Source organism: Corvus brachyrhynchos, unplaced genomic scaffold, assembly GCF_000691975.1.
Source record: "Corvus brachyrhynchos isolate BGI_N302 unplaced genomic scaffold, ASM69197v1 scaffold43, whole genome shotgun sequence".
NCBI lineage: Eukaryota > Metazoa > Chordata > Aves > Passeriformes > Corvidae > Corvus > Corvus brachyrhynchos.
Window position 1 is genome coordinate 4,702,731 of NW_008237353.1, and position 11,457 is coordinate 4,714,187.

The 11,457-nt window shown below is 41.0% G+C and overlaps 1 protein-coding gene across 13 annotated transcripts in view; it reads left to right on the forward strand.

Moving 5' to 3' along the window:
- LOC108445837 overlaps window positions 1-11,457 on the forward strand; it is a 252,214-nt gene that overhangs the window by 99,841 nt on the left and 140,916 nt on the right. For 2 of the 13 annotated variants that reach the window (XM_017730707.1, XM_017730708.1), the window contains one exon: window positions 5,343-5,432. The exons of the other annotated variants lie outside the window; for them this stretch is intronic. In XM_017730707.1, the coding sequence (XP_017586196.1) occupies window positions 5,374-5,432 (59 nt within the window). In that variant the 5' untranslated portion in view covers window positions 5,343-5,373. The remainder of the gene's footprint in view (window positions 1-5,342; window positions 5,433-11,457) is intronic. 13 annotated transcript variants of the gene reach the window in all.

An 11,457-nucleotide genomic window follows, 5' to 3' on the forward strand; every position in this document is an offset into this window, starting at 1 on the left:
TATTTCTTTCTCTCTCAGTGTATATGAAACCTGTTCAATTGGTGGGGTAAAGCATAATTTTTATCAAATTATCGTCTCTGTCTGTAAAGTTATATCCTGGCTTTGTTCCATTTATGTTTTCTCATCTGTTGAGTCTGCTGAGCACAGACAAATAAAGGCGAGACATGGAGCCTCTACTTGCAGTAACTCTGTCAGTGCAGGTCACTTGCTTATTCTGTATTTATCTGTTCATTTCTTCTAGAGCTCATTAATCTGTCAGCATGACACAATCCTTCCAGTGAGATTGTGCCAAATGTTACAGTAGCACACCAGCAGAAACCTGCATGCCATTTTTTTTTTCCAGTGATTAAATAAGATCATTTTCCTGTCATGTAGTATGCCCAGTACACTTGAGATTCACCAGTGTTTTGGTTTTTAAGAGGAAATGGCATAGCCATTCCACAGTGTACTGACTAAAAACTTAATTCAGGCTTTATGTACTGCCTGACCCTCTACCCTGCAGCCCTTTGCTCTTAAGCAGGAGCGTAATAGTGGTGAGAGCACGGGATAAGCCTGACTGGGAGGGAGAGCTCAGCACACGGGACTCCAGTGGTATTTAAGACTGAGCTTCAGAGCTGCTCAAGAATTACTGCTGCTTATGGCTGTTTGGCCTGGCGGATTGTCAGAGCTATTAACCGCATATAACGTGTCCTTAAATAAAATGCAGTGGCTAGGGAGGAGGGGAGGGAAGGGGCTTTTTTCCATTTCTTAAAATAATGCCTCATTATCTTAGCCTGTGGAAAGAGAAGAGGCTTCTGCTTCAAGTATAGTGCTTCCATAATTCTGGGTGATGTATAAAAATAGCTGTGGATGTGGAGCATCCAGGGGAACCTCAGGATACACTCCTGGCTTCTTGAAGTTTTCAGAGCTTCATAATACTGCACAAGGAGCTTGCTTTGTGCTGGCCTTTGCAGCCATGTCCCTGGTCTGGATTTCTTCAGGTCATACTGTTTTGTTTTTTTTTTCTTTCCTAATTCCTATGTATGTGTTGTTCTTTTGTTCATATGCTGTTTATTAAAAACAAAACAAAAAAAAATCCCTCTTCCTGTGCTGCATGAAATACTATGCTTACCTGTAAGCATCTGGAGCTTCAGTTTCATATGCTGTATTCTTGGTGAGCATATGTTCAGAAATGACTCCTGCAGAGTTTTTTGACTGTTTGTGAATCTCTCCATCTTGCTTTGAAAGCACCCTAGCATCACTTATATAGTCGTTTTGGATGGCAGTGACATTTATTAATGCAGAATCTGAAATACAAGCAATATTTTGTTGCAATTGAGATAGGCAGATCAAAGAAGTCCTTTATTAACGTCAGGATTTACCCCAAAACAAACAGCTGTTTGACTTCAGCTGAAAGTGTGAAATGTTTTGGTCACCCCTTTCCTGGCATTGACAGAATTTTTGGACTTCTGCCAAAGAAATGGAGTACAATTTGAATGTATGAAGGAGGATACAGAAAAAACCCCACCAACCAACCAACCAACCAACCAAACCAGCCCAGCAAAACCAAAGTAGGCTTTTATGAGTCTGATTCTTTGCTCCTTATGCTGATTTTGTTAGGTTTATATTAAAAATACTTTTTTTCCCCTCTTCTCTTTTCCATTTCTGTGGTTCTGTCTGCTTGCTCTGCTGTCTCCCAGGAGTGCTCTTGTTCTCTTGTGCACTTTTTTCTTTCATTAACATGGATTTTCTTTTGCACTTCCTGCTCACAATTACAATTCCTAGCTGTTTTAAAATCCCTTTTTCTTTTCCTTGTTTCTCCACACCTGCTACTTCTTACATTCTTCAAGTTGTATATTCATTTTTCTTTCTGTCCTCTGCTCATATGCCTTGGTTAGGTTCTCCTCTTCACTGTACTTTTCCAAAATAGTCAACCTGCTAAAAAAACCAAACCAAAACAACACCCAAACCTGGGGCACATCCTACTGATCAGGTACTTCAGGTTCTTGACAAAGTGGGAATGGTGAGCATATGTAGAGCCTTTGACTTCAAACTTGAGTGAATACAATTACAGAAATCTTTTTTGTCAGACTTCTAAATGCACAAAATCTTAAGCCCCTCGGAATAGTTTAACAGCAGAGAATCAATGTATTAGAGGGGTGTCACCTGTGCTGTTAGCTATAGCTGTTACTGTGTCAGCATTTCCATTATAAATTTTGGCTTTCAAGGGTTTATAACTTCACCATTAAAATTCATTGCTGACTGAAACTTGGCATCCAAGGACTAAGCCTGGAGCAAACTCCACCTTCCCCCTCGAAAGTAACTTTCGGTCCAAAGGAATGCGATGAAAACCATTAGTCTAATGATAGAAAGGCAACACTATTGATATCAAAAAAATACTTAACTTACTTATGTTTCAGCCTTCATTGTGGACTTCAGGTATTTTGGAATAGGAGATGTAATTAACTAATAAAAATATTAAGAAAACAAAACACCTCCTTGATAATGCTGTCATGATATCTCTGGGAATACATTTCAGTAGTTACTTATTTCACAGCTCTATGGCTACAAAATAAAAATTTTATACCTTAAGCCAACTGAATGTGCGTCATCATATACCTTAAGAAAAATGAAAGAACAGTGTTATAAAAATAAGGAGGCTGAATAGACCAGGCTCTTGGGTGCAGGAGGCTGGATGATTCAAACCTGCTTCAGCTGGACGAAGGAGCATGGAGTGTCCCTGGCAGACCTGAAGGCAGGGGGGATCTCTGCTCTCCCTGAAGAGGTGTTTTCAGCTGGTGACCTGCGCCAGACAGGCTGCCTTGCTCATCTGTCATTGCAGGGGAGATGCCTCATTTCTGGGCACATGAAGTTGAGACAAGCAGGATCCTGTTCTTAATGAGGTAATTTAGGTCACCCTGCAACTACCTGATGTGGGGCAAATTTCTTGCATAGAGTTGCCCATGGGCAAGTATCTGTCCTCACAGCCTGCTGCCAGAACACTTGGTATTATTTGGAACCTTCTCTTGTTGTCCTTGCAAGGAAGCGTTAATGGGAAGATAACCCTTTCCTCCTCCTAAAAGTAGATAGCAGGATTCATGCTGCTGCTGTGTTTGGGAGTTAAACACGCAGCTGCTTTTGAGTAAGCTTCTGTCTGTGGGGCTTTTCTTGCATATCTTGCCAACTCTGATGCCACTTGTGAAGTGAAAAATGCAAACAGCAATAGTGTTGGGAAGGAAAAAGATTTAGGAAAAAAAAGTGTTTAGTTACAAAAGCAAGTATTTTGATTATAGTAATTTGCCTTTAAAGATGTACTACATAATGCTCCATCTTGGAAGTTTAGAGGGTCAAATATTCGATACCCAACCCATTTAAAGTTGATTACGTATACAAAGTGTTGATTTCAATGGCTACAGAGAGGAAAACTGACCAGCAGAATTTCCAGTGTTTCCTCTTACACCATTGAATTCTAGTAACTAACATACAACAGGAAATTTGTATTTTGAGTCTGAAGATGACTGGCTTATGAGAATGAACTGTGTTAGAAGTGATTTTGTCAATAGTTTGTCTCTTGACCTTTTGGTGGCTTTTGTTTTCTGGTGGAAAGGGGTTTATAGGATGAAAATCTAGTGCTTGCTTTATGAGAAGCCAGCTGTGTGAATGCCAGTCACACAAACCCAGCAGGGCCAGCCACCGAGTCACTTATTCCAGCTCCACCAGGCTGAAGGCAGGGCGAGTGGGATGGCTGGTGACTCACCCGGGCAGCAGGGGAGGGATGGGGAGGTTCATTGCATCTGCTCTTGTCTGTCTGAGCCCAGAGGGAATGGTCAGAGGCTTCCCTCCTCCTCTGGAGTGTCTGCCCACACAACACTGCTGGTTTTTGGGTGCCTTATGTGGCTGCCATGCAGTGAGCCAGCCGAGGAGCCACATGAGGAGGGGGTGTGTGTCACTGCTTTTTGGCAAGACAGTGCCAGAGCATGCATGTGCTGCTGAACTTCTGGCATGGTGGAGAGGTTTTGGCGGCTGGCGCGCCTCCAGAGGGGCTTGCCAGCACTTGTTCAGTAGCTGTCCTTCGGGGACCGGTTATGAATAAACAGCTGGATAAATTGCTTTTTTTTTTTCCTGTCTCTGAACACTGATACTGTAACACACACCCTCAGATTGGCCTAGCTAATATTAGAAAATGATTGGGTAAAAGGATGAGATTTACTAGTGCTTTTTGAAATGAACTGAGACATATTTTTGTAAGAATGGAAATTGCTTTCCTACTGTTCATATTGTTTTCTGTTTTAGAGTGGGTGTCTGTGATATAACCCAGAACTACTTCTCTCATGCGGTCTTGCTGTTCTTTCTCCTCCAACACAGCAAGTGTTGGAAGAGCTGCATTGGTTTCTTTGTGGGATGTGTGCATGTGAGAGCAGGAGAAAGCAGGTTTGCCAGCAGAATCTTACTTTATCACATGATTTAAATCAGAGGCGTTTTCAATAAGAGTTTATAGAAGCTGGTTCAAATCATTACAAATAAAAGAACTGAGATTCTGCTGTGGTAGTATAACTTAAAATAATAATGACCACGATTCTTTATTCTTTCCAGTGTCAGAGCAACTGTGCAGCCGCATGGCCAGGCTTCCTGTCTCTTCTGAAGGCTTGTTCAGGAAATGGCAAAATGCACAGAAAGGGTCTTTGTCATTGAAAAAGTTTGTTATTGTGCAGTTGAAGTGCAGCTGTTACATATTTCCTTACTTAAATTTGGACCCTTCCTGAAGTTTCAGTCCTCTAATTATTCTGCCCAGGTCACTGGTCTATAGTGTCTATATTTAGCGTATTGCAAAAGTTTTCTGGTCATCCAAAGAATGAAAAGCCTTTCTGTGAAAACCTGCTCCATCTACATTAACTACGGATTTTCTGTTTGACTAAATAGTATGAAATGTGAATACTGGAGGGTTTTACAGAGAAGTTTTAATGCATAAGCTACATCACTGTTTTAATATTTTGCAGATTTCTGCAGGTTATGAGATCTATAGCACATGTACTCCCTCTCTCTCTCAAAGAATTACCAAAACAAACCAACCCTAAAACTAACCCCCCCAAAAAAAACCAACCCAAAACCAACACCAAATCAAAAAACCCCCAGAAACACTAGAAACAAAATGTCCCCCTCCCCCTGAAAGTCAGGGAAACCAGGCCCTATTTATTGGGGATTGTTTTTATCTAAAAGCTGTAATGACTGTATTTGCCAGAAGTCCTGCCCTTCAGCTACTGCAGTATATTTCATCATTAGAAAATAGTAGTCCAAATGTTCTAGCCTAAATTTACTTAATTTGCTTCCGTAATTCACAAATGCATTTGTGAATGTTTCAACAGTTCTGGAAGAGACACAAGTTAGAGGGGATGAATGCAGGACTGTGGCCTTTTGGTGGAAGTTGTTCTGATCAGTAAGGCAGGGAATGAATGGTAAGTATGTTTGTCATTTTCCTTGTTTTAAGGTCTTACCTTTCTGTTCCCCTCTAAGAGTTATAAGAACAATGTTCTTGCTATTCACTTTTCAGATAGTGGTATTTGCAGATGACTTTATAAGAAAGCTTTGAACTCACATAATGAGACTTTGAACAGACATAATGATAAATTCTATGTGAAGAACATTGTGAGATTTTATGTACCAACATTTATAAGGTAGTATAAAATATGGAGAATTATAAAACATTGAGGTAAAAGGCATTGGTCTTTAAATTGTTTTTAGCTGTAAGTGCATACTAAACACAGTTCTGATCACTGACTGTTTTTTTTTCCTTTTAGGAAAACACAGAAGCTGGATAGTTATTTTTTAACCAGTTTTTATATATATGGTTATTTTTTAACCAGTTTTTATATTTCCATGGTTAAGTTTTAGAATTTTGGATATTTTGGAGAACAAGAATAGAAAAGTGCTGTGAATGTGGTGAAAATAGTATCTCTGGATAACTTTCTCTAATTGATATTATAAATCATCTTGATTGTTCAGGTTTAGCCCCCCTGTATGAGTGGACCTTGTTGGTTATGCAGCTTCCTGGAGATGAGCTGTCAACTTCTGAGAAAGTACTTATATCCTTTGGAAGCACAGGCTTGGAAAGCAGGCTTTTACTGTATTTCCTTCCGTGTGCTGTTAGAAACTAATTCCCTTCTTGCGGCAAATTTCCGTGTTATCTAAAATCTCCCTCATGGGGTTTAGGCTGTAACTCTAGGCCCTACTGCCTGATACGCATTTTTCTTTTTTCTGCCCTCGAGCTTTGTTTTAAATGCATCCCAGTTTATTCTGTAATACTCTGTGTATGGTGCTGAGTGGCTGTCTGAGCTGTGGACACAGGTAGAGTTCCTGTACCTTCATCCATGAATCGTTCCCACAAAGAATATAAAGAGAGAGCCTGGTAGGAGACTGGAATTTCCCTTCCTGCAGCAATAAAGCTATCTTGATGGGCTATAATGTGGGCTCCTGGACTAGGAGAGAATGTCCTGGAGGAAAGAAGGCAATTATATCTTTGGCACTAATATATATTTTAATCATAATATGATGCAGTTCAGTTGTATTTGGTTATAATGCGGTGCTATTTACATGTAATGAATATATGTATTATCACAGCCAGGGAATAGGCATAGCTGAACAAAATGTAGTTAAATGGCAGAGCCAGCTCACTAGGCTTTTGCTCTGAGCAATATAGTACGAGTAAAATGAGCTGGGTTTGATTAAGTGGCACAGGAATAAAGTACTGGCCAATAAAAATGGTGTTTTTGTGTTGTGTGTTCTGCCTTTTAAGTCAGCTCATTAGCTTTATATTTATATGGCACCCTCTGCTCTTTGAGCCATGTTAATTATAAGGTGGTGCATAACATAATCGGAATGCTTATATATGGATTTTGCATGAATGGTGAAACAGTATGTTTCAAAGTACCTGTATGAGATACATTTGAAGTTAGCTTTGACCATTTCTTTTTTCCTTTGTAAATTTGCTAAATCTGTTGGTGAAAATGGGACACCAGTCTGAGAGATGCCAGTTCACCTCAAAGCCAGTGTCCTGAACTCAGCCTCATGTTTGCTTCCAGCTACAGCTGCTTCCTCAGAAACCCTGTTCTTGTGGTAAAGGTTTGAAAATTGGAAAAGGAGTCTATTGCTAGGCTTGCGTACGCCCGGAGTGTGTGTGTGCGTGCCTAGGCACACACCTTCACACACACATGCCTCCAGGTGGTCAGTTCATGGGCATGATTATGGGAAAGGAGAATGGCAAGTTGGTTTTGGTGTTGCTTGGCACCAAGAGAGACTTCACAAATTTTTCTTTTGCAAGGAACACCATTTCCAGTCAGCGAAGGAAAACCCCTGCATCACCCCTGCTATGTGATGGCTTTGCCAAAGCAGCAAGCTGCCAAAGGTCCAGCCTTCAGCAGCACCCAGCTCGGGAGCACAGAGACTCTGGCAATTACAGATGTGCAGGTTGTTGGCCTTTGCTGTGCCCCCAGGGCCAGCTGTGGGAGCCTGGGTGCTGGTGTGTGTGGAGCTGTAGCCTTGCGTGGTCTGCCCAAACTGTTCTTGCTGCACCTGCCTGAGACTGTGTGCTCTGTCAGTGAGAAGCAGGCTGCACTTCTGCCTTACAAAAGCTTCTCCCCCTCAAAACATGTCAGAGGACGCAGTGATGTTGGAGGAAGAGGAACGGTACTTCAGTTGTTCAGATAGTTTAAAATGCCTTAGATGGAAATAACAATCGCATTTGTTTTTTTAGTGACAACAAAAGCCTTGACCTAATGTTTGACCCTACCTGCTTTTTTCTCATGTGTTGCCATCTCCTAGCCAAGGAAGAGCTGAGCTGAAGCTCTTGGCTGCCTACAGGTTTTCAGGAAGCGGTGACATATAACTCCAGCTGCTCTCCCCCGCTTTCCACGTATTGTTTCTGAATTTGTCAGAGAACACACTGAGATGAGAGACTGCATTTTTAAATTTCTTTTATTTTCTTTTATATTTTTTGGTCAGGTTTGATGCTGGATGGAAACAGCTGCTTTATTTAGAGCATGATGAGGAAGAAAAACACAGCTTACGATTAACACCCTCGTAGTATTTATCCGTAAATATGGAATAGTGCAAAGAACACCAGATACATATGGAGCACTGTGATTGGCTGCTACTGATGTCACTCTAATGTCACTCAAAAGTGATCAGTATGTCACCCAGCAGATGAACAGATCAGCTTTCCTTATTTGTGTGTATAAATTCCATTTCACAGCAGCACACTTCTAGGGCATTATTGCACTTCCTGAGTTTTGGAGGACATCTAGGCCTTTTCTTAAGCCCGTCAATATTTTGTCTCAGCAAACATAAAAGTGCACCTGCGGCCTCCCTCTCTGCTTTCTTCTCTTAACACTGGTATGTAAGCAGTTGACTTTCCTCTGAATTAATTGGTAATAAAATAGGTGATCTAAGTTAGTGTTTATGCCTCACCTGCTATGATTGCAAGCTTAGAGGAGAGAAGTGTGTATTTGGGAGAATGAATAGATGCAGATGAGTGGAATAAAAGGTAGCTTTATGGAAACGTTCAGGTTGCCATCCACCTGTTCTTCTTGAAGCTAGGTCACTGTATGAGTGCTACACTGTTTTTCTACCCAGTGCTGAATTGTAAGATTATGAATGCATTTCAAGGTTTTTTATTAAGCACGCCCACCTGCCATGACATGCAGGTCAAATCAGTCAATATTTCTATCACTTTTGGGTGGAAATAGAAGTTCTAAGAAGTGATAGTCTGCTCTTAGTAAAGGATGCAAAGAGAAAAAAAAAAGAAAAAAAAAGAAAACCTCTTGAAATTCTAAGAAGTGATAGTCTGCTCTTAATAAAGGATGCAAAGAGAAAAAAAAAAAGAAAAAAAAAGAAAACCTCTTGAATTTTAGCATTAATTGGACTTTCTCACATTCTATGCTTCTCGCTCTAATCTAGCAATAGCATTGGTTTTTTCTGAAAGTTTGGAAATGCTATTTTCAAACAAAGCCTTCAGGTAGAATGGCTTTGATTGTGTAAGTAGAAACATATTGGAAAAGGGTTATTGCAATACTTTTCTTCCATTTTTAATAAAATCTCCCTTTCTGTAATCTCTCTCCCTCAACTGACCAGAAGTGACTCTTCAACTGATGCTGTAGCCCCTTGTGTAGTTGCAGGAGTTATATTTCCAAGGCACTAAAAAAATCATGGCTAACTCAGCTCATGTGACTGCTCAGGAATATTTTGAATGCTGCTATGTTACAGATTCTTTTTAGGGCTATTAGCAATATTTGAACCAAGCAGCCTGACTGATGCCTTAGAAAATTTCTTAGTGCTAGATCTCTTCTGCCCATGCACATCTGAATTTCAAATGGCCAGTAACCATAAACCTGCTGATTCAAAGAAGGTGAAAACGTAATTACAAGTTGCGTGGGGGATATTTCCGAATTACAGTCCAGATACACATCTGTCAGGCTGTAGCTCTTGGGTGAGCTGCAACCAGCAGTGTTCCAAACATACGTATAAGAATTTCATGCACAGGTTTTTGCAGGTGGTGCCTTGGACAAGTTTAGCAACCTAAATCAATATTATTGCTTATTCTTTCCAGCTGGGAAGGCACTGCTCTGCTCTTCCTTCTGCTGCTTTTTCTTCCTCCTCCTCCTCATCCTGCTGCTGTTTGATCTGCTGAAAGCTGTTTCAGCCTGAGCTGGCAGGGCTATCACTCACTATCAGGATACTTAATCCCACGCAGGTGCAGTTTGAGGCACTACAGAGGGCCTCAAGGTCGTGCTGGCTGCAAAGCCGGGCTCTTGCGGATGGCTGGGGTGGGAGGTGTGATAGTCATTAGTGTTTCACATCTGGAGGTTCCATGCTCCTCTCTGCCATGTCTTCCTTCTCCTCCTCCTCCTCTCTCCCCCTGCCCCTTCATAGCCTGCCACAAGGCTTTCCTGCAGCACTGCAGCAGCCCTGGGTAGATGCAGAGGTGAACATTGCTTTGCAGTTAAGTGAGGGTTGTTTATACTTCTTGTGTAAAAATATAGGCAACTGAAAGGAAACTATAGACAAGTAGACATATTTTCTTTTATTGATGTTGGTGGTCTAACCTTTAAGCCAGTTCTTTTATTTGTTTTCTCTCTGTACTGGGTGATTTTAAGCCTACTTAAAAAAGAAAAAAAAAAAAAAAAAAAAAAAAAAAAAAAAAAAAAAGGCAGGATGTTGCCACTGGCTGTATCTCTGCTCCAAATAGAGCCATTCCTCTTCTGAAAGATTGAATTTGCCAGACTCCTCCACCTCATTCCAGTCCTAGTGATCTATTCTTTTCCAATCTTTGTGTTAAAAGCTGGTTATGTTTTCTTTCCTCAGAGAGGTCCTTTCTATTATGGTGCTGTTACGGTTCTGTGAACGGTTTCAGCTGCCATGTCTCCTTTACACACCCCTCCCCTGAAAAACACCGGAGACAGCCTTCACAGGGATATCTTAGGAGAAAAGACGAGAGAGAGAGGGAATTTAGGAAGTGTTGGCAAGGGAAGCAAATGAGCTGTGATTAAAGAGAATCTGGGCACTGAATAAAGGATCCTTAAAACCCTTTAAGTTCTAACTTAATACAAGTCTTGAAGAAAGTTGGCTAGGCTTTGGGGGAGGATTTCTAACCTCAGAGTCATTGCTGCTAAGAGCTTCTGCTTCCCCTGTGGCTTCAGACTGGAGCAAGGATTTCCACAATTATGCAGTGAACAGGAGCACGAGCCTATATTTAGGACACAACACTTTGTGGTAAAAAGCTACATATGGCATATGAGCACCCACTTAGGAGCTAAAAATACACATTGCAGCCCAGTTTGTCTTTGAATGAAATCATGCTTAGAACTGCAGTGTTTAAGCATAATTTGATTTCCCACCTCTCTGCCCAACTCTGTTGTCCCATCTTTCTCCTCCCAATATTATTACTGTGTTTTAAAAGACTTTATTTGTTGAAAAACAGCCTATTCAGATTTTCAGTATGTGGCTGCCTCTACATTACGCCACATGCAACCTGTACATCATTCTAGGTAGGTTTTATGTGACTTTCTTTCTGGCAAGGTTTTTATTTATTTTCAGGCCAGAACTACCCACTTTTTCTCCCCAGTGTCCAAACTTTTTGTGTGGTAAAAAAGAAGGAAAAAAATTCTGTCAAAAATTGCAGTACGGTATAGTGCTGTCCTTAAACAACTGTACGTGTTACAGGGGGGTGAAAAACAGTGATTGTTTTCTGCACTTGCCAGTTTTCATTTAGTTTTGAAACATTTCTCAGCTGGTGAAGAGAATGACATGAAGTCCCGATAACCCTCTTTTAAAGGGAAGGAATATTGCCACTGATTTGGGTTACCATGGAAAATTTAATCAAAGCTTTTTAAATTTGTCCCTCTGCAAGAGGCCTTCTGTGCCTCTGCCACCCACTCTTCATGGTGTCAATGACAGGGTTTCCTCTGTGGGGGTTGAGATGGTCAGATC